The 27,935-nt window shown below is 45.1% G+C and overlaps 1 protein-coding gene across 1 annotated transcript in view; it reads right to left on the minus strand.

The window, feature by feature from the left end:
• Positions 1–27,049, minus strand: part of alk (ALK receptor tyrosine kinase) — a 349,900-nt gene extending 322,851 nt beyond the window's left edge. The window contains exon 1 of the mRNA XM_035435053.1: positions 25,060–27,049. Coding sequence (XP_035290944.1) covers positions 25,060–25,792 — 733 coding nt within the window. The 5' untranslated portion in view covers positions 25,793–27,049. The remainder of the gene's footprint in view (positions 1–25,059) is intronic.
• Between the last annotated feature and the right edge of the window lie 886 nt (positions 27,050–27,935).

The following is a 27,935-nucleotide window of genomic DNA, read 5'->3' on the forward strand; positions in this document are numbered from 1 at the left end:
ATCTCTTCAGGCAACAATTTAGGCTGAGAATTTAGTCAGATATTCCAGCTACTCGTTTCATCTTGTTTTATGGGTTTACATACAGACTTTGCTTGGTATTGTGAAGAAATGCCACTGGAGAAAATCATTTAATGTCCAAATGCCAAGCCCCCCCACCGGCGTGAGAAATGAGATGACACAAGCAGGGTGTCATTAAAGCTTGAGAATCTGCAAGGCAGGACTGCAACAGCACAGCACAGCAGGATTGGAGGACCAGCAGCAGGCAATGTGAGAGTACTGAGTTTAGTGTCACACACATTACGCTGTGCATTCATGTGTTCTGGAATAACACAATAACACAGCATTGTGGGATTTACTTTGGTGAGGAAACCGTGTGACATCCAGAGGTCTCTATAGCCCTTAGGGATGCAGGAGGATGCGGATATATTGGATATATTGATCGGGTGCTGGGGTGCTGATCTGGATAAATCAGGAGACTACATATGTCAACCAGTGCAGAGCAAAGTGCCTGGCAACCCGGAACATTGACAGTCCTGCCCTCGGCAACCCCAAAGCCTCTTCCCTATTACCGTGTGTCAGTCTGAGGATGTTGGTTTTTTCTTATGAGTCAGTGTTCTAGAACTCCATTTCTTTCAGTTACCAGTGGTGATTGTGACATCAGCATTAGAATGTTCGGTTTAGAACTTTCTAATCGCACATTTGTGATCTCACACCTTAAAGGGTTAATGATGACACTTTGTACATGAAAGCGGCCCAGTTCTGAAACCCATACGTCCACACCTGAGCCTTTACCAAACCACACGTGACTCAAGTGAGTCTGGTTAAGTGATCGGTAAGATTAAGGGAGTTTTTAATTACATCACAAGCTGGGTTTTTTTTTTTTCTCTCTCTCTTTCAAAGAAAAATATTATTCTGTATTGTGCTCAGCAAATTAAAATGAATGGAGCCAGAATTACAGCAATGCCCGAGTGTATGCATAGGGGCTGCCCTTCAGGTTGTGGATTCATAAGCACACCACATCTATCTCAGCAAGACACCAGCCGTCTGCACCAGCATCCGTAATCTGGCACTACATTACACTCCTCAAACTTGACTTTAATGTCTGCTGTAGCTCGAGAAAAAAAAACAACACTGTCATGTTTACCTTTTTTTTTTATTTTTTTTTTTAAAGGCTTCCTTTTCTAAATTCACGGCCTGCTCCAGTCCGTCAGCTAGCTGAATTATGAGGGCATAAAAGGTACTGCCCCAGCAACAAAATGCGTTGCTGATGGTGGCAAAAAAAGAGCATAGTTTCCTTTCTGGTGTAAAATGATCAGATATTTATTTTGCATACTGGAAGAACCATTGATCCCCGAAACGGAGTTCTAAACTAGTTTGTTAAGTTCTAAAGAGTGCAGGGGTGTTATTTGTTTGTTTCATTGCATTTTTCTTCACCTAATTTGAGTAGATATATTGAGGATTATATCATGCAGTAAATGCCTGTGCTCACTTCACTGACGGAAAATAGCAACTGTCCTCTTAGGTTCAGATTATGCCTCCACTTTTTCTCATCGTTAAATTATTTTGCAAAACAGCTTCGTAAAAAAAAATGTAAAAAAATAAAAACACACTGGATGTTCACAGGAAATGTACAAAGCCTTTAATCTCCAGAGTTCTCCGACTGCATTCCAGCCAATTAGCAGGCAGAGTTGTGTGCTCAAGGAGAGCATTTGAGGGTTTTTAGGGTTTTTTTTTTTTTTTTTTCAAACTTAGTATCAAGTCCTGAAAGTAGGAACATTTATAAATTTTTCATCTACAGTATATCCGGGACCTCCGAAAGAAATGCGTCAACAGAAATGGAACGTCTCAATACGTCCGCATCGATTACACGCCATAAAATTGTAAAAATAAATAAAAAACGTTAAGTTTTATGCATCAGATACTAAGACAGAAGCAGCCGGGTTGTTAAACCGTCTCCTTCAAGGTGACTGCAGTCATGCCAGTCAGGCCTTGCGGATCCGCTGCTGGTTGAAAGCCAGCGGACGATGCGCACCGGAGGGACAGAGACAGACGGGGACGTCGGTGGGAGCGTTAGAACGGCGATACCTGCCGTTTGGTCCCGGAGCTGGAGGAGGAAACAGACCACTGAGCTCCGAGATGTTCTCCCTCTGGGCTCGACGGCTTGTTTTCTGTGCGTCTCCCGTGAATAATCCGTGCCTGAACGCCACCGCCTAACAAACTGTGTTCCTGCCTGTCGGCGCGTGACAAGACATTTCTCGCGATGTTGGGCTTAAACGTTTCGTCCGTGAGCGTCCGCATCTCGCAAGGAGTCCTCACCACCTGCTCGGGCCCACCTGCCGGTTCCAGGGCCTTCGACTACAGTCAGGAACCGCCGCCAGCTGGCTCCTCTACCTGCACCACTGTGCTGCTTTACAGCATTAACGCTTTGAAGAGCAGGTTTTTTTTTGTAATGCTTTCTTTTTTTGTTGTTGTCAGAATTCTAAGTCAGTGTTCTAGAACTCCACTGCTTTCAATCCCCATGGTGATTGTTACATCAGCATTAGAATGTTCAGTAAATAACATCCTAATCACACACATTTTTTGTAATCTCACACCTTAAAGTGTTAATATTCTGGCAGCTCTGTTGCTAGGCATCATCCTCAGACGTGTCCGCATCTCACTCTCAACCCCCTGCCCGTCAACTCCGTCCTCCCGATTGCAGGCTGGATCACATCCAACACCCCGCCGTTCGCCAAACCCGGCCAATCAAGGCCACGGTTCACCGGCATCATCGGCCTATCATACGACCTCGCACACCTGAGCTCCTCTCTCTGCCACCTCTGTCAATCCAGCAGTCCGTACTCACAGAGACCATGTTTCCACTGCTTTCCTCTCTGTCAATCCAGCTGTCCGCACTCACAGAGACCATGTTTCCACTGCTTTCCTCTCTGTCAATCCAGCTGTCCGCACTCACAGAGACCATGTTTCCACTGCTTTCCTCTCTGTCAATCCAGCTGTCCGCACTCACAGAGACCATGTTTCCACTGCTTTCCTCTTTCTGTCATTACAGCTGCCCACCCACCGCCCCAAAAAAAACCCCTCTGCTCACCCGCCACCCCCCCTCCTCCCTAAATGATTTCACGGAGCCAAGCAACTCACCAGCTCCCAGCAGAAACTCAAAATTTTCCTGGGCGAGCAATATCTCGGTTTCAAGAACCGGGATGCGTCCATTGCCGATACTAATTCCATTTGCCTCACCCCCCTATATTCCATGCAAAATCTCCGTGCGTGTTATGAATCATTGCTAAGCACCAAAATTAGTAAATTAGTGTGAAATAAGATTACGTTGCTCTTATGGATTACTGTTAGCTCTTGACATTGATGATCTAATGTAAAGTATGGATCTTTGTCAGGCATTACATGTGTGCTATCAAAGTATCTGTTTTTTGGGACAGTTGTAAGCGCTGTGAACATTTCTACAGCATAACAGCTGTGGTTTTGTCTTTCAACCCTAGATTGTCACAGTGATTTATATCACCAATGACATAATAAAAAACATGACCAAGAACAAGAGGAACAAGAGTAAGGCTGAAAGAAATAACACGGCCATTATCAGTGCACTGGAAATCCAGACTCAATACTAACTCGTCTTACATAATGTGTTCCCAAAAAACTTTACCAAAGCCACTTTAGATTTATTGCTAAACTGAATTCCATAAAATGTACAATAAAACTGTGTTATGGTAGCAACCGAGCTAATCTGTAATTGGATTAGGACTCACAACCGGCAGTCTTCTTCAACTGCCATACAAAAAACTTCTTTGAAATGTTCCTGCGTGGAATGAGAATTCTTAAAACTCTCCGTGAGAGAAATGCTGCTGAAAAATGCATGAAATGACCTTCCCTCGTCATAAAAGTTGTGATTTATTTTTAAAAATAAAAGGCTGATCAGCTGAGGCAAGTAGCTCACACACACACTATCACACACGCTCATACACATACGCACTCGCACTCACATGTACACGGGCACACACACATGCACACTCACACACTCACACACGTACACGCACACAGACACACATGCACACACGCACACACGCACACACACACACTCCTTCTCCTTCTCCTTCTCTCTGTCTCTCTCACTCTCTCCCTCTCTCCCTCTCTCCCCCCCTCCCTCCCTCCCTCCCTCTGAAATAAAGTAGCTGAACGAGCCCATGTTTAAGGAGCTTGCCAGCTCAGTCTCAGTCACAGATCCTCTCAGGGAGATTTGTGCATCTGCCCAGCCGGGCTCTAATCGAACAGCTACTTGAGACCTCACCAGCACAACAAAGCAGTGGAAAACATCAACCTGCCCTCCCTCAAGTGCTTTCCCATTTTTCTCCCACTGTTTGGCTCCCGTGTGGGCGTAATAAACAGAATTTTGGTGAAGGACAAAAAAAAAAAAAAGACCAAAAGAAAGAGGGGGATGGAGGGGGGTGGAGGTGGAGGAGAGGGGGGGGGGTAGAGCGGAGGGCAAGTAATCTGCTAAAACAAGAGCAAATTGGTGTGAAAACAGATAATTGACTTGAAAGCTACCAGACTGTTTTGCTAAACTGCTTTGTTTATCGCGGCGAGCGACGCGACGGATTGATTCATTATGAGGAGGCGGCGATGTCGCCGGCGCGGAGCAACTTTTCCGACCCCTCTTCCGGAACGTTCCTCCGCCAGCGCTCATCACCCAATCCTGAGCTCAGTTTGACGGCTGGTCTCGACCACCAGTGGCTGGACGGGAGCTAATTAAGCTCGCAGACAGGATGAAATTGCCAGCCGGCTGCTGGCTCAGGAAGACTCCAAGGCTCCAAGAGGTAGCCCCCAGCCTCATCCAGAAGGCATTAGGGTGATTGGATATCAGGCTTCTGCAGCTGTGGCCAGGTGGCTGTCTTCTAACCACTGGGATTCCTCCACCACCCCCCCCCCCCTCCCTCCCCATCCCCCCACCCCGCCCCCTGCCTGGCCCCCCTCCTGGAGAACGTTGCTAATCAGTCCTCACCTGCAATTAAGGCCATGATTCATCCACCGGGGGAACGCTCGGGAATCCCCGCGATTCCGAACCCCGCTCCCGCCCCCTGCCCCCCGCCCCTCCGGAATCCCGCGTGGGTCGGCGCCGTTCCGAAACCCTGGCCGGATTCCAGCCTCGCCGGCTCAGGAGCCGCAAGGCGCCGCGCGGAAATCGAACCGCAGCGACGAGACGCGGGCGCTTTTATTCCCGGCTTCCTCCCTCATCACATCATCATCATCATCATCCTCCTCCTCGCCGCCATTGTCATCTCCTCCTCACTAAGCTGTGCCACCTGCGTCACTGTCGCCGCCTCCGCGCCGTCACATTCAGCAACATCAGTACTACGGTCATAAGCAACCCTATCGATCCTGAATTCATCTTGCGTAATGTACACATTCACTGAAATAGTTTTTTTTTTTGTTTTTTTCTCTCTCCCCCCTGGTCAAACGTGACTTCTGTAAAAACCGGCCTGGATCCTCCCAGCTTAGCTTAACATCTCAGCGAATGCAATAACACCGTAGGTTTTATGTTGCACATGTTGATAAGATAATGAAAAGCGTATTGATTCACAAGGAAAACAACCTTCAAATGGCCAAAACAGCTTCTGGCTAAAGAACTTTAAAAAGAAAGAAAAGAAAGAAATCCATCCCGCTTGTTAACGGTAAAATTCAAACTGAGAGATGAATGGCGGGGGTTCCGCCTCTTAAAAACACAATGACCCACCGCCGTCCCACGGGAGGGACTTTGGCCCGAAATCTGTCATCGAGGGAGAGGTAGCGGGAGCTTTACTGGGAGTCCAAGATTTGTTACTGCAGGGTACCCACGGTGTCTGTTCCACCTCCTTCCCCCAAAACTCTGATATGATCCCAGAGGGGCTCCCAGATTTTGTGTTCCTGCGCTTTGCAGCTCTTACAGTAAATTACCTGCTCGGAGTTATTTTCTCCGCGCTCCTGAGACCATTTAGGCCGCCAACTGTTAAACAACTATTGTGGCATGAATGTGGTCTGGCATTAAAAGCACAGGATACGGACGCCAGGGGGATTTTAAGGGCACTCTTACGGGTCCTTTTAGATCCATTACTGTTTCATTATAGACATTAGAGGATTTTTTTTTTTTAAAAGCTGTGTAAAGTTTCTAAACTGGGCCTGCAGAGAGACCCATGCAGTTTATTATTTTTTTCCCTGTTTGTCTGCATCTGGGTCAGTGGGGTAAACTCTCGCCTGGTTTCCGAGACATCAAACTCGTCTCTCGCTGTCACTCCGGTGATGAGTGACTGATCACCGCGCCGCTTCTCAAAATAACAACTGTAGCTTCAGACTCAATTTAAATTTAGCTTCTTTTTTTTTTTTTTTTTTTAACACCGCTTGGGGCTTTTCACCTGAGCAGAGTTGTGCTGTCAAATCAGAATGAGAATTTAAATCTCCGCGTGTCCTCGGGTACCCCTGCGTCAGCTTAGAGACGCCAGTCCCAGCGAGTCGCGACTCAGTCCCAGCGAGTCGCGAATCAGTCCCGGCGAGTCGCGGCTCAGTCCCGGCGAGTCGCGAATCAGTCCCGGCGAGTCGGAGGCTCAGTCGCTGCGAGTCGGAGGCTCAGTCGCTGCGAGTCGGAGGCTCAGTCGCTGCGAGTCGGAGGCTCAGTCGCTGCGAGTCGGAGGCTCAGTCGCTGCGAGTCGGAGGCTCAGTCGCTGCGAGTCGGAGGCTCAGTCGCTGCGAGTCGGAGGCTCAGTCGCGGCGAGTCGCGGCTCAGTCACTGCGAGTCGCGGCTCAGTCACTGCGAGTCGAGGCTCAGTCACTGCGAGTCGCGGCTCAGTCCCGGCGAGTCACGAATCAGTAGCTGCGAGTCGCGACTCAGTCACTGCGAGTCGCGACTCAGTCCCGGCGAGTCGCAAATCAGTCACGGCGAGTCGCGACTCACTCGCGGGGCGGCGATTCAATTGGCCAAACTCCTCCGGCTTCGTTCATCTGAATCCGGCAGCAGTGTATTATAAAGGGCAAGGAGTTGGTCTTGTAACCTAAAGGTCGCAGGTTCAATTCCCCAGTAGGAACACTGTCACTGTACCCTTCAGCAAGGTACTTAACCTTCAGTATATATCCAGCTGTATAATTGGACGCAGTGTAAATGGTATGTAAAAATGTTGTGTAAGTCGCTCTGGATAAGAGCATCGTCTGCTAAATGCCTGTAATGCAATGTAATGAATCCGTAACACGAAACTCCCGTCCCTCTTCCCCCTTCCGCAAAAGAGCTCAGAGACTCGCAAACACAAGCAGATGGCTGTGGATTCAGACTCGCAGCTCCTGAGACCCACAGGCTGAACGAGGATGCGAGTGGTAAAGCACGACAAGTAGCAAAAGCAGCTACTTGAGTAACTCGAGTCAATTTGAGTTGTTGAAAAAAAACGCCTCTCCCTTTTCCACATATCGCAACACCATACTGTCCGCTCATAATTTTTCACCAAACCGTAAAAGGTAGCCAATTTACTACTGCAACACTCACAGCCTCATCAATTCCTGATTCTTCATTGTACATTAACATGCAGGTAACAACAGCCAATTAAACCTTGTATACAAATTACACCACAGACAATACATATAGCAGAGGCTTTATCCGTATTAAAGCGTTTCTTCCACAGAATTTGAAAGGAAAATTTAATTTCATAGGGAATTGCACAATTTCATATGCCTCGCAAAAAAAAAAAAGAAAACCTCTCTCTCTATCCCACGCAGGTATTTCTAAGTAATGGGAATTTAAATTATTAGTATTATGCATATGAGCCCTGCAGGGTCTGATCTCCATTTCAATGCAGTGGCACAAATGTACTGTGCACTTTCACACCGATTCATGAATAGAAATAATATTCTGCCTGCCTTAAACCACAGAGCTGGTTTTTTTTCCTGCAAAATACGCTAGGCTTATGTCATGATTAACCACTATTGGATTTAGCTAATACCAGAAAGATTTATTTTATTTATTTATTTACTCTTTTGTTTTTTTTTTGAGAAATGTCGGTACATGGAAAAACGTTCCAGGTCACATGCTACAATCATAGACCCTTGAAGTGTGCAAGACGAGGGTTCAAATGGTGAGAGGAACTTTCCAGAAGTCCAGCAAAATGACAGGTTCAGGTCAGCTCTCATTATCTTCTTAAATTCTTATGAATTATTTCCATTTATGCATGTACAGTACAAGCCAAGGTAGTGGGCACCTGAGTTTAGTTTTATTTATTTTTTTACTTTAGATGGAGAAAAAAGAGTTTTAATTAACATGACTTAAACATGACTCCCCTTTGGCTTTAATTACAATTAAATAAATCCTTCTAAAATAATCTATCCATTCATTTTGCAAAGTGGGAGGAGGAGGGGTGGGAGAGAGGTGGAGGTGTAATTAAATTTAGTGAAATCTTAACTATCATAAGTTTATTGCTAAATCACACAGATAGCCAAATACCTTTATCCTGTAGTAAAAGTAAAATAGGCGCTAAAGTTGCAAAAGAAAATACGGCAAAGACGAAGGGGGTAGGCTTAGACGTGCGGGGCCAAGTAAACACATTGTGGCAATGTGGTTATTGCCAGTGAGAAATTGCAAAGAAGCTTAAGATTTCCAGGCACAGTGTTCAGTACACACTCAGAAAGGTCCAGCTGATGGGTAGTAATGTTAACAGGAGAAGACCAGGAAAATTGAGAGGCAAAAAAAACTAATGAACAAGTAAACCAAAGATCAAAAGCAAAGGCAGTAACTGATTATGTATAACACCACATGGCCACATTAAGGGAGCCAAACAGGCAGAGAAAATCTACAAGAAACACCATATTCTGCTGATTGTGTGTCAATGCTATGGCTGAACCGACTCCCAGAGGAGAACAGACTGCGATTGTATTAGCGAGACGTTATCCGGGTGGATCGAGCAGTTGGCTGCAAACAGAATATCCTCTTGGGTGAATAAATACAGATGAAAGGGGGGGGGGGGATGTTTCACTGGTACCCTCGTGGTTCCTTGATTAAATATGCACCAAAGCTTGACACATGTAAGAGCCAGACACGAAGGGAATCAAACTCTGTATCAGGCAGTTTGGAATTGTACCCATATCTAACCCGTCCCAATAGTAACTCAAACAAAGCAGGCTTGGGACATGGGTGATTTTCATCCTGTGAGGCTGTGCTTCCACAGTCAGTTATATTTTCTTCGTTTATTTTAGCAGTGACCAGCAAGCGAGCCGAATCAACTCTAACAGGGTTAAAATAAACTCTAACCGCGTATAAATGAGACTGAAAGGGACAACGTGCACTCTATTAGAGTTAAAAGTAACCTATCAGATTTGATTTTGCATTTTTACTGTGAATATCACACATTTGCCTGAAGGCAATCCAGTAAAAGTCCATGCCGTGAAAATGAGCATAAAATGAAAGTGAATCTCAGAAATGTATTTTTTTTTTTTTTTTTTTTTTTTTTTTTTTACTTTCCTCCCCCCCCCCCCCCCCCCCCCCACTGAAGCTCGATATTAAATGGGATTTTCATCCCCAGAAAATGAGCTGAAGTCAAAATGATGCTAACTGGGCAAGCAGGCAGAGTAAATGTTAGCCGTGCCAATAATAAGCGCCTGGTTTTTTTTTTTATTAACAGAGAAATTACAAACCCCTTGCTTCCCCTTGCTGGGACATGAAAAAGGGTCACCCTCTCCCACAAGCGGCCAGAGGTCCACCTGTTGCGCTGCGCGGAGCAGATGCCCGTGTTCGTGCTTTAAGGTTGTCACACTACCGCGCAGAAGACCTGTTGGATGCAGCTAAGGAGCCATTTTTTTTTTTTTTTTTTTTTTTTTAAATCTAACTGAGCTGAGCAGATCTGCAGTTTTTTTTTTTTTTTTTTTTTTTTTTTTAAAGCTCTCGGCCCACGTGAGGGTGAAGGACCCAACGGAATAGCCGGTGGTGTTCTTTCCCAGGTAACGCATCCGCACGCTCTCCGTCAAGCGACCGCCGCCGCCGCCATCGAAATGTCCGTTAATCGGCATCGGTGCGCAGTCACAACGAATACTAATCGAATTCGAATACACGCTGTGTGAATGCGCACCCAGGATCCTGAAATTAAGCGCCCAACTCAACAACAGTTTAGGTTCCGAGAACTAAACTGGGTCCGAAATACAAAATGTCCGTCTGTCCTGCGTGACAAATGACTCCAATCCCCAGAAGGCTTTGCTGACAGGTGTCTGTCTGTCCCAATGAAGTGTCTTTCCTCACACGTGTCTATGCATCTTTCAGATGCAGGGCAGCAGAGTTCTTATCCTCACCAGCTCACCACACCTATAAAGGTATACCATACCTATAAACGGATACCATACCTATAAAGCTTTCAGGCCCAGAGCCCTTCCTTATAGTTTTTTTTTTTTTTTTTTTTTTTTTTTTTTTTTTTTTTTTTTTAAACCAGAGGAGAGGTTGACCCCTTTGAGTCTCGACAGATTTTCCGAATTCTTAATCTATTTAAAATGGGCTTGGCTTTAAAAGCCTCGACACGCAAGAGCGTAAAAAAAAAAAAAAAATTTGCAGCAGTTCCCTCAGCGTGGTCGTGAGATATTTTAATGCGCGGACCTTTAAGAAAATCACAAGCTTCGACAACCTTTCCAGACCCCCCAGGGTTTTCAGCTCAGCACCTTCTGGGGGAAAAAAATTTTTAAAAGTCAACTGTCAAGACACCGGCCGAACAAACGAGTCAGAATCAGGAGCAGAGGCCACTGACAGTGTATCCACGGGAACGCCAGATTTAATAAAAGCTGATATTTAAAACCCTCCTCCGCATTAAAAGAATCACTAAAAAGAAAATAATAATAATAATAATAATTTAAAATCAAAGGGACCCCAGAGTTTATCCTATCACTACCAAAGGCCTGTGGTTGCAAGTGAGTCTCTCACAGCCGGGTGCTCTGGGGGGTTCAAGAGATTGGGCCCGCAGAAACGAAACCACACAAGCCCCTCGCGCTGATCTCCAAATCCCCCCCCCCCCCCCCCCCCCAGCCTGTCCAGTTACCGCTGAGGTAAGCAGCTGTGGTCATCAAGGAACGCCGCCGGAATCCAATCCACTCCCCCCCCAACCCCCCCTTTTTAACTACCAAGCCAGAGTCCTTGTTAAGGACTGCCAGCAGAAATCACGACTCCAGCCTCATTAAGATTCCAGCGAGAGCCGAGTCCGGGTTTTACCCTTGAGGAATCGGAAATTCGTGCCCCTGCTCTATTTGCCTCAATAATTACCCTTCTCCATCGTCAAATCCCAAACATTCCCATTAGCTATTTGTCCCTGTGCGCGCACCCTCCTACCGCAGACTTTATAATACACACTAGTCTCTCAAAGCTGCTGCAGTGGTTATTCTTTCTGCTCGTGAGAGACATATAAAATGATCTAAATCTTGGCACCTTTCATCTCACTGGCTTTATCGATGATATGTACGCGCCCGTTTTTCCTTCTACCGCTATTTTACACCAGGCCGACCAGTGGAGGATGGACTCCCCCTCTATAGCTGGGTTCCACTGGAAATGTATTCCCATCTGGGAGTTTTTTTTTTGTTTTTTGTTTTTTACCTCATGTGCTTGCTATTTGGGGGTTCAGGGCTATTACTTTTTCTGCTATTCTTTGTGACAGTTTTCTGTAAAAAAAAAAAAAAAAAAAAAAAAACTATACAAATAAAATTTGATTTTGATTTGATGCACGCGTTTGCTCCATAATCTAGTTTTACTGCAAGAGGGTTCCCCCTTCGACAGTCCGTACGCCAGGTTTCTGAATTGCTACAGCTTGAACTGTTGAATCTGAGAGTAATTTTAGACGGGTAATGATGCCCTCCTTCTGTGACTCGTTGTCCCCTGCAGACCGCCATCTTCCTTTCTGTATGGGGGAGCGCCGTAAACTCAATACAATCACCCCCTAATGGCGTCTACAGTGCGACGGACGCTCTTTAATCAGGGTAAGAGCCAATGCCACCCTTCAGCCTCCTGATGACCATTAATTTCACTTCTGTATTCATCTGGATTTTTTTTTTTTTCTTTTTCCCCCCACTGCCTCTCCACAGAGCGATGGCATTCATCACCGGTCTGATTGAGCTCTATTCAATGCGGAGGCAGTCAGGGGGAAAGATGAATGGGCTGGGGTGTCCATCTACAGCTTAAGACTCCCAGTCCTCTCTCTCTTTCTCTCACTCTCTCTCCTTTTTTCTCTCTCTCTCTCTTTTTCTTTCTCCTGAGGGCTGCTGGGCTCCCAGCCCCTCAAATTAGCATTCAGTCCCCCCCCCCCCACCCCCCCACCCCATTCAGCCAGTCAACTATTTCTGGACTTCAAAAATTACTTTTCAGCAAACCCACTAGCTTAGAATCATCATTGAGAATTCACCACCTGCTTCTCTGCACAGGCTCTCAGACGGACTAACTTCTCTGTTTTTCCTACTTCAGCTACTTTCGTAGGGCCGTGAAACGGCGGCGGATAAATGGAAACCCGTGGATACGACAGGAATCCGGCCTGTGGTTCCCGAGCGAAGCGAAGAACGTCGCTGCCCCCCCCCCCCCCCCGCTCATTATCATTCCCTGCCCTCCCTCCATCTTGGCTCCGTCTTGGACTGGTTTCCTGTTCAGAGGGTGACCTTGCAGGCTGGTTTTTGCTTCCTTGTGCTCCTCCCATCCACCCCAAATACCCCCCCCCCATCCCCCATCCCCCATCCCCAAATACCCCACCCCACCCCTCAAAGCTAGCCGGGCTCGGGAGCAAGTTTCCATCCTGAAAAAAAATCTGAGCCAACCTGTCCTCCCTCCAGGACTTCCTCCACAAGTGCTGATGTGCACACAGTTCTGCTGTTGCCAGTGCACATACGGCATGATGTCACAGAGCCCTCACAATGCATGTCATAGCTCAGTACTCCCCTACACCAGGTCCTCACAATGCATGTCATAGCTCAGTGCTCCCCTTCAGATGGCAAAAACGTAGAGTTTGACATTTGATACCAATGAGCCCCAAAGTTTCAGAAAAGTGGAAGATGCACCAGCCCGTCCCCTGGTGCATGGCACTGCCTGCCTGTCTGTCACATGATCATCCGACACCCAATGAGGGGGCTGCTGGTCTGGCTTTCGACGAAAACGGAAAAACAATCCGGAATGTGGAATGTGATCATTAGTTTCATATTTATCAGTGAAGATTGATCGTTTTTACATTAAGTTTCCAACAGACGCGCTTCGGGGTTAAGGAGACGTGATTTTCACGCGTGTCGCCTGCATCATTTCACAGCGCATTCAATCACGAGTCCGCTTTCCATTACGGCTCTCTCCCCTCGCTCTGTATTCACAGACTGAATGGGGCTACAGCTCCAGTCCTCAGAAACAGAGAATAGGAAAGCTGTAATCGAGACAAGATATTAGAATCGGTCTGCTGACTAGATATATAGGGCCTCCTTCATTATCCACTGCTGTTGCCATGAGAAACTGCCATAAATAATATGTAATGGCTTCCCGGCAGAGGCCGTTCTGTGCGTGAGTTTTGAGTTTGCATGTTCTCCTGTGTCCCCGTAGGTTTCCTCCCGCAGTCCAAAGGCATGCAGTTTAGGCTAATTGGAGAGTCTAAATTGCCTGTGGGTACAAATGTATGAGTGAATGTTGCGTGCCCTGCAACGTGATTGGCAACCTGTCCGGGGTGAATTCCTGCCCCTCACTCAAGGCATGCTGGGATAGGCTTAGATAACGGACGGATGGAATTCATCACGAGCTACTTGTGTGTGGAGCTACCGACTATAATGTGAGGTTTGCACACCAGTTAATACGTACACGTTGTATAGGAGACACCACCTCTCTGACCGTTACTCAGCTGACGGACATGTAAAGCCTGCTCAAGTTCAATTGGATCGCAGAGGCGGCTATCGCACATAGGGAACGGCTCATCACGCCAGCGGTTTTAGGGTCAGCGAATTTTTATTAATGATAAGCGAAACTCCACGGCGCTTATTGACGACAACATTGTCCGCGAGCCGAATAAACAAACCCTCCCAGTCAGGCTGCCAGCTTTCCCCCGTAGTGAGCTCTCTCAAGACAGTTTTATTTTATTTATTTATTTTTTCTCTTCCTGCAGCTAAAGGACTAGAAAGGTCAAAAAACTGTTTAAAAAAAAAAGCAGACCCGGGCCGGTTCCACAGATCTGGTGCCACTGACAGTTGTCACGGAGCCTTCTCAGCTGGCAGTGGGGGGGGGGGGGGGGAATAAAATAAATCACAAAGCCTGCAAATTCCTGGCAGTTTCGGGTCAGCCTTCTCCATTCTTATTTGCATCCCTGCGGAACAGCTGCCTGACCTCTTGTCTCTTTGTCAATTACCTGCCTGACAGAGACAAGGCCAAAGCCTAGATGCTGTCCGGGGCCTTCTTGATAAAACGTGGCAAAATGCCACAATGCTGTCATCTCCCCCGCAGTCCATTAAAAACCAGATACTTACACTTTTTATGTAAATAGTTTGCGGTCATTAGTGACGGACAGATGGGTTCAGGTTTTGACTGAGTGCAGGTGCAGGGTAGCCCCGCTATAGATTGTGCGACCTGTCCAGGGGGTGTATTCCTGCCTCTCGCCCAGTGCATGCTGGGATAGGCGGGGGAACTGCACTAAGAGTAAGACCTGGACGCTTCCCAATTCTGGAACATTAACTGAAGGGAAAAAAAAATTAAAACGAGCCGTTCCGGGTTCTATTCCAGCTAACTCAGCGTTCCTGCTTTGCGATACAGGCCCCAGGAATAAGCGAGCTAGATAGGAAGGATGTATGGATGGAGAAGGGTAGCCTGAACTGAACTGAAAGAGGCTCAGTTGCTGATGCCGGTGGAATGAGTTTCACGCAGGTTAACCCCCGGAATGAGTTTGACGCACATTTGTGGGAAAACAAAAGGATCCAGAACGGCACCCCAAAATTACCCCCAATCCTGCCCCCTGTGCATGTGAACAACACCACCCAGTAGACAAACACAACAGTGACTGAACATCACAGGGAGGCACTCCGGCTTCCTGTTAAGCAAAGGGGACTGCTGTCTATCCAGAGCTGACAGTATGAATAGACACTTAAAGAAAGAGATGTCTCCATCCCAATGAATAATTCACTGGCAAGTAAGTAAGCAGACAGGAATGATGACTGATGCTTTCATTTTTCTGCAAACCAGAAAACACCTGTAGTGCACTAGGCAGGCGCCAGTCACTCAGCACTCGATTTTAAAGTGCAGTTACGTTCTACGAGCTCAGGCGCGCGATGCACGTTAACTCCACCACTACGGGCAAATCCAACGTGTACGTTAGCATCAGCATCCAGGATCACCATGGCCACGGGGAGCTGAACACAGTGTACCCTTTCCAGAGCTAAGGGGGGGGGGGGGGGGGGGGGTAAGTGTCTCCCAAATTGCCCTGCTATTCTCCTGTCAACGTGGAGCACCTCCTATTATCTGTGTTCTCTCTCTCTCTCTCTCTCTCTATATATATATATATATATATACACACAATGTGGTCTGTTCTGTTCTTAGGTGTACCGGCCGGTCCCATTAAATAATGATAAGGACGTCCTGGGACGAGGCGAGGTGCCTGGCCCTTTGCTGAGAGGGCAGAGGGAGAAACGAACGTGTCTGGGGGGGGGGGGGGGGGCGTTACTACGCGCTGACGAATGAGACGCCCCAGCCGAGCACCCGCCAAACGCCCGCCGCGTAACGCCGCCATCGCTGCGCAGCGTTTAGCCGCGTGGGCGCACGGCCGTCCCTCTCGAATCCTCGCCAGCAAACCGCCGACGAAGAGCGACTGGCCGACGGTTCCAAACGTCTCCCGTTGACCCGTTTTAGCCGAGCAGCGCGCAGGAGGAGTCCCGCGTGACGCCATTTACCCACAATGCAGCGTTCCACCGTTACATCCCCGCGCAACCTTGAGGCACGTTTTAATGATGTCTTCGCTCTGTTGAGCCATTGTCAACAGAGCTGGTACACACCTCACATTTTGCATCTTCGCGCAACACCACTATTTCTGTTCCCATGGGAGCACAGCATGGGCACGCACATGTACACGCACACACACACACACAATGTATAATACAGCACCAGAGATGGGTTGTGTATGAAAAATCTGTACTTGAGTAAACGTAGTTATAAACTGACTCAAGCATAAGTAAAAAAATTTAAAAAAAAGAAATTAGTTTGGCATTTGTTCAATAAGAACAGTAGAATAGCTTTGTAAGAAATGTAAGAAAATACTGAAAAACAATCGATGTATTGATTAAATCACGATGGAATTACGGTAAGTTGTCCTCGCACCACGAAAGTAGGGCAGCACTCTCGCAGAGATCGTCGTTTGAAAAATCTACGATTACCATAAAATAATCGAGGATAAGAAGCCAGCGGTCTGTGTGGTTTCACCAGCCGCTCTCCTCTTATTGCCACGACCGACCGAGATCTGACCCAAAGCCCCCCCTGAGTCATAATTAGAACTTCAGACACGAGTGAGCTAGGGAAACATGAGAATGATGTAAAGCTCATACCAAATGCACAACGGTCCTCGGCGGGCTTCCGGGTTCTCCACGGCAAGATCAGTTACAATCACATTTTATTAAGGGTAGCTACCGCTTTGGAATGAGCACTGAGTCTTTCACTGTTTCATCAGGCAGTAACTGCAGTGCTACTGCACTCAAAATATTATAGCCATTGAAGTTAATAATAATGTAGGCAGACAACCAGCAAAAGATATTAAGAGATGATCAAATTAAATCGGAGCCGTAATTGGCCACGAGAAGAATCCCACAACCTGTTCAGCACCACATAACTTAAGTGCTATTTCACCTAAAATGTGTTACAAGGCAATGTGCCATGGTGAGAGCACACCAATATAAAACTTAAAATCTCAACAATCATCTCAGAACATACAAAGGTTCAATTTGTGGGTAGCATCCGCTGCAGTGCAAGTGCTATCAGAAATTGTCATCTTGTAATGAAAATAAATTACCTGCTGCTACGAAGTGTTCGTACAAGCTTGTCCGTTTGGGAGGAAGGAGAGATTGTTGTTGTTTGAGTTATCTGAGAAGCTGATAAACCAGTGTCTTAACAGCCCATGTTCTTTGCTGATAAATTTCCCCCGTCTTTTTAACTCTGTAGGGACTCTTAACTTATTTTTTTATCAGACAAACTTTTTAATGCTTCGGCACTGGAAGGTAGTTTTCAAAGAATGTCCAGATAAAGTAAGATAACTTTTTGGCTGCAGCCCTGTGGTCAAAAACACCACTTTTTAAACTTCTAAATCTAGTGGTTCGTAAATATTTTGAACCTGTCCTCAGTGAAGCTGAATGCTCACTGCCTGTCAGTTATCCACCAGATAAGATACATAAGCATTAATATCATTTAATACGGTAGATATAAATATGCTAATATCTAGAACAAATTTCAACTTAACAAGTGTCCAAACAAAACAGATACTTTTAAAGTCTAAGCACTTCAAAATGATTTATATGGCATTCCGTTTGCATTCACTACTTGAAACAAATTAACTAAAAAAAAAAACACATTGGCGGTGTTCATTGTTTACATAATAGCTAACTTGTGACAAAATCAATAGTAATTGTATCTTATAATTGTTACACAGTCAATTAAGGAGGCTGCCAGGGAGAATAATGCAATATGAGAAGCAGTACAGAGTGATGCAACGTTTGATGTTGTAGCTTGTCATGCCTCCTAGTTCGATTTAGCATAGGTTAGGTCAGAGTAATTCTTACTGTGTGAACTGGACTTAATGTGTTCATGGATATGATAAACTGTAACAAAATGAGTATTGTACCTTGGCGGACCTGCGTTTTGTAGCCGTTCCAATAACCTTCGGTATGCACTTGTTGCGCGTCGCTTTGAATACAAGCGTCTGCCAAATAAATGAAATGTAATGTAACGTCATACTTTTCACGTCTCTTCCGCGGCAGGATTTAAACAGTAGGAAAATGCCACAGTTCGGGTCAGAAGCAGCGTTTGAACAGCCAACCAACCACCGTGATGCGCTTGGCAAATTAAGCCACGAGTATGGCCTGGTCTCGCTTCAGTTAATAGCTGCATAGTTAGTTACCTGGCTAATCCCGGCAGGCTTGCTAAAAAAAATGAACCAACTGTGTGGACATACCTCACAATAAATCCTCCCGGGCCAAGGTCCTCTAATGGTCTGTTACAGTCACAGTCCATTTTTTCCAACGTAGCCAACTGAAAGCAGTTAAGGAGGTCATCTTTCATGTCGAAGTTAACGCCACCAGAGGAAAAAGACTCGAGCCTTGGGACCGGTTAAACTCGGAGAGCGCATAACTTAAGTGAAAAGCAGCAGAGCCCAGCCGCGTGCAGCCTCGCTCTAAATAGGATCATACAATTCTGCCGGTGTGTGAGGGGTGGGGTGGGGAGGGGAGGAGTTGGGTGGGGTGGCAGGCTAATTAGACAACGACATAAACATTCGGTTCTATTTATGTAGTCTTGTTCATTCCTAATTCTGTTTTGCTTAACTACAGTGTTGTTGGCGATTGGTGATGTTTATCCAATTTAAGCCGTTTGCTTATTTGATGCGTAGGTTTCAAATCAAACCCTTTCTAGCGATTTGACTAAATTTTACTAACTGCGCTCGTGTATGCTCTCCTGACACAATCTGCCACCTGTACCCACACAGAAAGCACGGCTGTTGAGTGTGCTTCCTCACATCAGATACACTCACCCAGGAGAGTGAGGAGACGGTGACTGTTCTCCACACAGGAAGCCCAAACGGCAAGCTACTGTACAACACAGCCACCAGTAATTTGAGGCGCGAGTGCGTCTCGTCCCGTGCTGGCAACGGTTGGTAACGTGCAGGTGTCCGAAGAGAAGCTCGGGGAAGTTTCTGCCGCTGAATTTCCCGAGGAGCACCGCCTGTCTGAAGACAACCCAACCCCAGCGAGACGAGGCTATTTTTGTCCTGCCGCTTCAGACTTCCCTTGTCAGTTGGCTAATGACATAGCCCATAGCCCTGAACTTGCAATGTCTATGCAATAAAGTTCAGCCTTCTTTCAGGACGGGTTTTGCATGCTAAACCACTCAGTACCAGTGCTAGTTTTCAATGATTGGCCTTTGAAAACGTGTTTTATGTTCCTGAACACCGGCTGTACAGGCTTTAATTTATTCCTGTGCCATTCTGGCTTTTACTTTATTCGTCCAAAACAAACTGAAATTAGCAATGCCGTCAGAAAAAGAAGAACAAAAAAAAAACATGGAACCAGATTAAATGTTCCTGCATTCTCAGTGAGAACTGGTCACAGATGTTTTATCCCTAATAATCTGAGTAGAGAAATGGTTCAGCCATAATCGTTTACTTCTCAATCTCATTGATTATGAGGATACATATATAATGAACCTTCAAGCCATTTCACTGGGCATTGATTTTACCATTAACGCCTGATTGATACAAGCTTTAAATGTCAAGTGCTCATTGATTCCAAGCAGCCTCCAGGTGCTTAGTGCACACTGCTACCTTTAATGATACTTATCATACCTTTTCCGTTTTCCGTCCAGAAAGAACACTCAGGTCACAGCCATGTTACGAGAGCCATATTCGTCAAAAAATAAATAATATTCTATTCATCTGTGCATAGAAAAATTCATGTGAACTTTGTGTGCATTGATGTTTCGTTAAATAAACTGAACTGTGGCTGGTGACAAAAAAAAAGTGTTTTGCATATCGGACCTTTTATAATGTATGTTTCACCGTACGTCTGCTGTTGTAGAGCAATTAGGAAGACCCGGGTGTTTATGAAAGCGTTACACATTGCTGAAACGTCGAACCAAGTGGTGCCCTTATGCTGTTTGACAACCACGCTTATATCATGTTTATGCACCACAAAACTGTCCAGGCTTCCAGTTTATGCGAGACAAAATTGAGAATTTTATTTAGTTGCTTGTAAGATCAGGGCAGCACAGTGAAGCGGATGACGCTATTGCCCCACAGCAAGAAGGTCCCAGGTTAGCATCCCAGGGGTCTGTGTGCAGTTTGTATGTTTACCCCCTCTGGGTACTCTGGTTTCCTCTCACAAGTCCAAAGACATGCAAGTTAGGCTAATTGGAGAGTCTTACTTTCCCTTAGGTATGAGTGCGCGAGTGAATGGTGTGTGTGTGTGTGTGTGTGTGTGTGTTCCTATGCGCCTATGGTTTGGCAAACTGTCCAGGGTGTATTGCCCAATGCATGATGGGCTATGCTCTAGTACCCCCAACCCCCCAACCCCCACCCCCCACCCTGCTCTGTGACCCTGACAAAGGAACAAGCAGGTTTTATAATGGATGGATGAATACTTGGAATATCAGGTTATATATCAAGTATTCTATTATCTTGCACTGAGTGTCTATAAAATGCAGCAGGCTTACTTGCCCGTGTGATGGCAGAGTCTGATCGATTTACACTAAATACCCATACTGCTGTATAATGTGAGTAGCCAAGAGGAAATGTTTTTGGCAAAAAATAAATACGTAAATGAAAACACTGATATCCAAGCAAAGCACAGTTAGTACAGCAAATTAGAGGCCAATGTTTTCTTTTTAAATGTAAAACTTGCGACAGCCCATGCTTAATAGTTAAAAGTAACTAAACGTAAGACCCAATTAACCAATGAAGGCGCTTCCGCTTTTTCGCTTAGGCATTCTGTGAACGGCAAACTTTCAGCTCGCACGGGGAGCCGACATTTTTCTTTCTTTTGAAGCTTTTTTGATGAGGGGATGCTGTGCAGCTTATACTGCAGGGACAACGTTTTCTGAAAGGAAAAAAAGAAATGGCAAAGTTGTGTGCGAAAAGGTGCACTGGCAAGTCAGTGGGGTCGGCAACACCAGGTAAAGTTTGTGGAAATGGAAGCGGACAGTTCTCACCTAGCGTATTGTAAATCTGCAGAAGACATGCCCTCACTGTACCAGCTTTGCCTGGTGAACCGAGCGGAGGATTCTCCGTAGCAGAAAAGCAGCACCAATAGCATCCAAAATGAAGAAAAGAGAGCACATAGAACAAACAGTAAGAGGACACAAATACCTTGCGTCTAAACGACTCGGAAGCCAAAAGTGAGGTTTGGTATCTCTTAGGATTCTCTATTCACTGTACAGCCATTTATGTTGCTACCAAATGTCTCGCAATTAAATAATGAAATCCAGTGTAATCAAAGTAGGGCTAAGACTTATCCGTGTTCTGGTGACAAACCAGAAATAAGTTCATAAATCAAGCTACTGTGCTACTTTTTGACACCAACACATTGAAATGTCACACTATTTATATTTTTGTGTTTGTTTGTTTTTTTACAACAAAAAAAACACTGCCTGTGCAGTTGGGTTGCCAGGCAATTTGTCAAGCTGCAAACTGCAAGTTCATGGAACTTCTTGAAATAAAAAGAACATTTTTTAGAAATGTGTTGGTCCTCTGGGATCTAACAGGTGTGTTATGAGTAGAAAACCTGACTGGGACAATGCTCTTGTGCCATTAAGTAAGAAGACATCCTGTAGTGACATCACCCCTTAAGGGAGAGTATTCTATTGTGAAAAGAAAAAAATATTGCTTTCAGGGTAATAGATTAATCTGGGGAGCATCTAGTTCAGTAATTACGTGCATCCAGTCCTTGCACGAATTGGCTCATTAAGAAATCAATTTGGTGCTATTTCCTTTAGGTACCTAAACACAATTCCCACCTTTCGATCTGGTCTGAGGACCTCCTAGGCTATCCGTCTCTGAGCCAGACTCCCTCACTTTCTTACCCCCTCTCTCGGGGACCTTCAATTAAAGGAGCTCAATATCGTCTGATGCTGCACAGACTCGCTAATGAAAAAAACATAGCAACCGAGATATCTTAATTCGTTTCCAAAAATTCAAAGTGGAAGCATTAACTCAATACCAAACAGAAGGGAAGGATGGATGAATGGATGGATGGGATGGATGGATATATGGAACAGAAGGGAATGCAATGAAGTACACAGATAGATAGATAGATAGATAGATAGATAGATAGATAGATAGATAGATAGATAGATGCCTATTAATAACATTACATAACATGTCTAGTCTATTAAATGGAGTCAGCCACATGATCAAATCAAAGTTTATTTGTCAAACCCGCCCTTAACAATACAGCAGATAGGCAGTTAGCTGGCAATGAAATGCTCAACGTTAGCCCGCGAGATTCACCGTGTAGCCATGTGAAGGGAAAACATAGCTTGTGGTGAAACAATAAGATAAACAATAAGCTAAAGTAAGAAAAGTGGCTGTGTTTGTCATCGCGTTGGTGACGAGTCACATGGCTTGCAACAAGTGAAAAGGAAGGAAGGGCCCTGACTTTTGGCATTTCTTTGAAAAATAACCTAAAAGTCAAGTGAGCTGCAGGGGCTATCAGCATCATTCAGTTTATGATCAAATAACTCCAGCTCATAGGGGAATTGTTATTGTTATTGACTTACCAATAAGAGCATTATTAAAGCAATTATTATATTTTTTTAGTGTAGTATGTTGGCTATGTAATAAAATCACTACATGAACGATATATTTGCTTCAACAATGACTGCATCACTTTCCTACAATTCACTCGTAAACCAAACCATTTTCGATTCCTGATAATACAGATAGAAATATTCCTCTTTTCACCTGGCAGTGTCCTGTGGAATAGCAAACATTTCTCCCTGCGAACCCCCCTAGCATTTAGGTGCATAACCCCTCCCCCCCACCCGACCGCCCCTACATTCAATATCACTCTTACGCCCCTGATTTTGCCTGAAGGTGGAGCTGGCTTTAGCAATTATTTGTCTGATTTGTCCACAAATACCACCTCTGTTTTTGGAGGCACACTTCCATCTTTTTTAGGGGTGATCAATGGCTGAGCTGGATTGCCTCCTAACCTATTCACATTTGATGTCTTTATAAAGAGGCTAAAACCATGAATCCTTTGATAATAATGTCATAATGTTTAGCCCCGACTCCAACAACATGAGGAAACTTTAAAATGTAAATTGCTCAGCTGTCAGATAAGACAGTCCTTGTCTGACCCCTCTACCACACTCCACCCTTCCACCCCTTACCCAATCAGCGTGGCCAAGCCCCCTGTCTCTCTCAATTGTCCCCTCCCCTCTTGCACAGCATAAGATACAGACCTATCTTTTTTGGGGGAGAGGCAGGAATTTACCCTGGACAGTTTGCCAGTCCGTCACAGGGCTGACACACCATTCACTCACACGCGCTTACCTAGGGTAGATTTCAGACTCAATTTAGACTCTCCAATTAACCTAACCTGCATGTCTTTGGACTGTGGGAGGAAACCCATGTGAACATGGGGAGAGCATGAAAACTCTACACAGAAAGGAGGCCCCAGCTGGGATTCAAACCTAGAACCTTCCTGCTGTGGGGAAACACTGCACCATCGTGCAGCTTTCTCAAAAACAAAAAATGACATCATGACATTGCAGGCATTTATAGCAGACACTCTTACCCAGAGCAATTTACACAACTTTTTACATAGCATTTACGCTGCATCCATTTATAGATTCATGTGATGCAACGCAGGGTAAGTGTCTCGCTCAAGGCTACAACAGCAGCACCTGGGAATCGAACTGGCAACCATTAAGATACAAGACCAGCTCTGTGCCCATTATACTACACTGTTGCCACGGCCACCATATCACAAAACCCCAGAAAGCCTACTATGCCTTTAAGTCAAATACAAACACTATGTTCTAACATTGAAACATTCAGGCTGACCTGTTGGCCTAAAGAGAATGCAATTATCCATCTTGTGATATTCTGTGCAGGCCTATAGCTAGCTACTTGGTCTTAAAGCAAGCCAAGTAGCAATTACGCAACCGTATGAAGTGAACCATGCAGGCAAGCCATATTATGTTTTTCTTTTACCCGCCTCAATTATCTTATGGTATTTTTTTTCTCTGTCCAGCTTCGACCAAGAAAAGCCTTATTTTTATGTATAGTGGAATGCACTGTCTAAATACTTTAGGGGGTTGGGGAAGGGGTGTGCAGTCATACACAAAATAAATTGTTCCCCAATGGACTGTACAGTCAGCTGCACTCATAATCCCCTCCAGGCACACAACACTGTGGTGCTTCTCTCATTCCTCAAATACTCTTCTGTCCTTTTTTTCATTAAATGATGATAAAATAGTTACAGTTAGAAGGTATTACGTTGGTTCCACTGGCATGTTTTTTAGTGAGGAAAACTGTGGGACAGGCACAGAGCAGTTATTATATGTTAAAATACAGTTAATAGTAATAATATCAACTGTATATTCTCAAGTGACAAAATGTCTACATGGTCGGCATTCAGGAATTTCTTCAGGTACATCCCACGTTCATAAAATAATCCCATATTTCACCTGTAGAGCCATGTCCCCAGCAGATAACTGTGTAATGTGATTACAAATCTATGCAGCATACCTATAACCATTCCAATAATGCCTCCATAAAACTATTATTTTTTCGTACTCCGGCAAATTGCGGACCACCGCTGATTCCTTTTAAATTACTTTTGGTGTAGGTTATCTTATGAAGAAATTATTCCACGATACAGAAATATTGCGCAATCATGGCGCGCATACGTGTATCGTTGGTTATAACACGCGGTGTTATTGTCCGCAAAGATGAGAGTGGAAATAATGGTGCGTTTAATTCCTTATTTCGTTAAACGTTATGTTCTGTACATGGCGAGCAAAGACGTGCCTGAATTGTATAATCAGGATGGCACAGCGTATGCGAGTCTGAAACTTGAGCCACAGTGCCACCACTCTGTTGAAACATTTTTACACAAGAATAGATATTTGAACGTTAAAAAAACACACATAACCAGGCTTAGTACAGAATACACAAAAAGCAGATAAACTGAAATACTCCAGAAACATGGTAACGTTTAACGGGCTGTTGCACAGAGCAGCGCGAGGCGGCATGAGCATGCAAAATTTGCGTCGAAGGCGAAAAGATAACTTTGGCCGGGTACAGCCCCTTTTATCGCGTATCTGTGACTGTTGCTGTAGTCATTACAAGCAACGGGGAAGAATAAAAAAGTGTTTCTTACCGCGGGAGGCGATCTCAAGGAAGAGGCGGGGATCTGCCGCTCTGATCGCGGCCGAGTACTTCTCTTCTTTTCCTGGAACCTGCGCTCGTTTCTCGGGCATGATCCGGACCCTCAGTCTGCCCCCTTCGGCTCCAAGCCACCATTCCAAAATGCTACCGAGGTCCAGCTCCATAAAAGATAACGGGGCATCATCTTCGCTGGTCAGTCCACCGCACAACGTCCGGACCAGTTCTTCCCCCACCTCCACCACAACTTGGTTAGTTTTCCTGGCCAACCCCAAATTCAGAACGTTGGACAGCGGTCGCTTGTGCCGGAATGGGAGTTGTCCAGAGCCCGTGATATTCTCCTTCTCCAAACCGTCCGATTCCGCCAAATTCGTCTCAAGCAAACTAGATACGATTTTTTGCAAAGGTATGCAGTGCATTCTCAAGTTAGACCGCACCGTGTAGCATCCATTAAAATTCCGGCAATCCCCGTTCAGCGGGCGCTTTATGAAAACAGACAGGTAGTTCCGCAAGAGAGCAGGGATTGCGAAATCCACCGACAGATTTTTCCTCTTAAGTCTGGAATTGTAGGTTTGGTTGGCGTCCTTTTTGCTGCTAGTATCCCCACTGTTATTTATGAGACCGGCGGTAGGGAGAGTTGCCCCCGTCGTGGTTTTTTGTGAGACGCACCGCAGTTCGGCTAGAAAAGCCGCAGACAAAATAAACAAGTAAAATGTCCTCGTCGTCATGGTTTTTATCCGTATTTTTTGGTGCTGATGTTGCTTTTCTCACCGTTTGTCTCTCTTTCGCGCACGCAGAACTAAATCCTATCCCAAATCAATGATCATGCAGGCTATACAGTCGCCTATTGCCACTGCGCCCAACTGTATGTATGTGCTCGTTTCAATTTTGTTTTGCGAAAGCGCTGCCTGCCGCTGTACCCCCTTTCCTGCCACGGGTACGTGGCATCTTTCTTTCATACAAGTTTTTTTTTTTCCGTTTGTAGTGGGTATGCACGCAACGATTCGCTTATTGAAACACGCTGTTTGATATTCCTCCCCGGTCTTCGCCAGTGTTCGTCAAAGGATCCTTGTGTCTGTCTCGTGGCACAGTGGTAGAAATACAAGTAGTGGTTTTGTCAGCGAATGGAAGCGGTGGCTCGCATTGCCCTCAAAATCTTTCGCAGACTATGTGCCAGTGAAGCTCCTATACCTTCGACCAAAATGCTCGGCAAAAACAATACTCATCACACAGCAAATGTTTAAGTTTAATATAATTACATCCACTACAAACATTGAATCGCATTAATCCGGACGACGAATTAAGTTACGAGTTGGTTGACGTCAAGCGTAACTTTATGTTTATCCAAAATTTGCGCATATGACGTTGATCTTTTTTTTTATATCTCACCTGTTTCGCCTGCCAGAAGGGATTTCCTTTTTGTATGGCTATATATTCTTTCAAATGTCCATAGATTTCACCGCAGCACCGTGGATGCGCCTTTCTGCATCGCTCATCGCTTCCACGTTCCAAATACTATATATCCGATCGTAAACTCACTTCTATATCCCTTTGACGTCAGCGTCAGGCTGTTGCCCCGATTTTGAGACTGTATGTATCCCACAAGCGCATCTTCGTACATGTACCAATGAGCCTACTGAGGGTTATTCCGGAAATTACGGAGCCGTATCATCTCTGCTGAGACAAAGCGCGATAAAGTGCTCGAATCACATCCAAATTTAGCTTGCAAATTGTGCGGCAGTGACATTCTGAAATTCGCCCTTAATGAATATCAATGAATCATAGAATTCGCGCACACAAACGGCTCAGTTGAAGCTCTCGCGCATCTCTGCTTGTCGTAAATTCCTTGAGACAGGAGTTTCGTGATTCGGATGGTTTCACTGATAGCAGTGAGAGCAAGATACATAAATATTCGAAGGGCGAGGGTTTTGAAAAAGGACAACCATCGCTTTCATTTGAATGTGTCTCTAGGGCTGTCCCATGTTGCTCAGTATTGCTCAGTGTTGCTCTCTGAGGACAAATACGGTAATTCTGAAACAAATATTACTAAAAGGACAGCAAGTTACTGAAATTCAACATCACCTGGCTACTGTTGTAAGAAATATATTTCGTTTCATATGTTTTCTCAGTATTTTAGCTCGGCCTAAGCAGAGCTTTTGGGGCTGGGGATTATGCATTCTTAAAATGAAGTAAAACACACTTGCCAAATTAAAGGTAGGTACACCACAGGCGGAAACAGTCAGTAAATTATTCGAACAATGTTTTTATACCATTTTATTTGTTCTAATCGCTCCATGGATTATGTATGGAAATGAGTTGGAAGTTTTTTCTTTATTCTTTTTTTTTTGCACAACAACACTCTTGACTAGACTAGGCCTACATTTAAGTGCGTAGCCAGAAACACAAGTTTAGCCAGAAACGGATCTTTAATTCGAAATGAACATCAGTAGTCTATGAAAGAAACAGTCCGTACGCATTTTAAGCAATGACTGAATAATTCGTCGAATGTATTCTTTGTGGGGTCGTGCGTGTCAGTCCGTTGGTCCCATGGGTAATGAATGCCGGGATATGGAGAAATGTTCTAAACGAATTAAAACTGCAAAAATCTTTCTTCTTAAAAAAAAAAAAAAAAATTAAATCAGGATTCTTTACGGTCCGCTAGATGGCGTGCAAGGCAGATATCACACACTCGAGTCTGATTTTCTGATGCATAAAGCAATTTGCCTAACTCAGTATTACAGCGACAGGCGCTTAGTTTTTGATCATTTTTCATAATATTTCAAAAATAATAACTTATAAAATCGAATGGACTTATGTTTTTGGTAAATCAAAGCAAACAGTCTAAAATATAGACCAATGGGTGTACATATT

Source organism: Anguilla anguilla, chromosome 1 (genome assembly GCF_013347855.1).
Source record: "Anguilla anguilla isolate fAngAng1 chromosome 1, fAngAng1.pri, whole genome shotgun sequence".
Taxonomy (NCBI): Eukaryota; Metazoa; Chordata; class Actinopteri; order Anguilliformes; family Anguillidae; genus Anguilla; species Anguilla anguilla.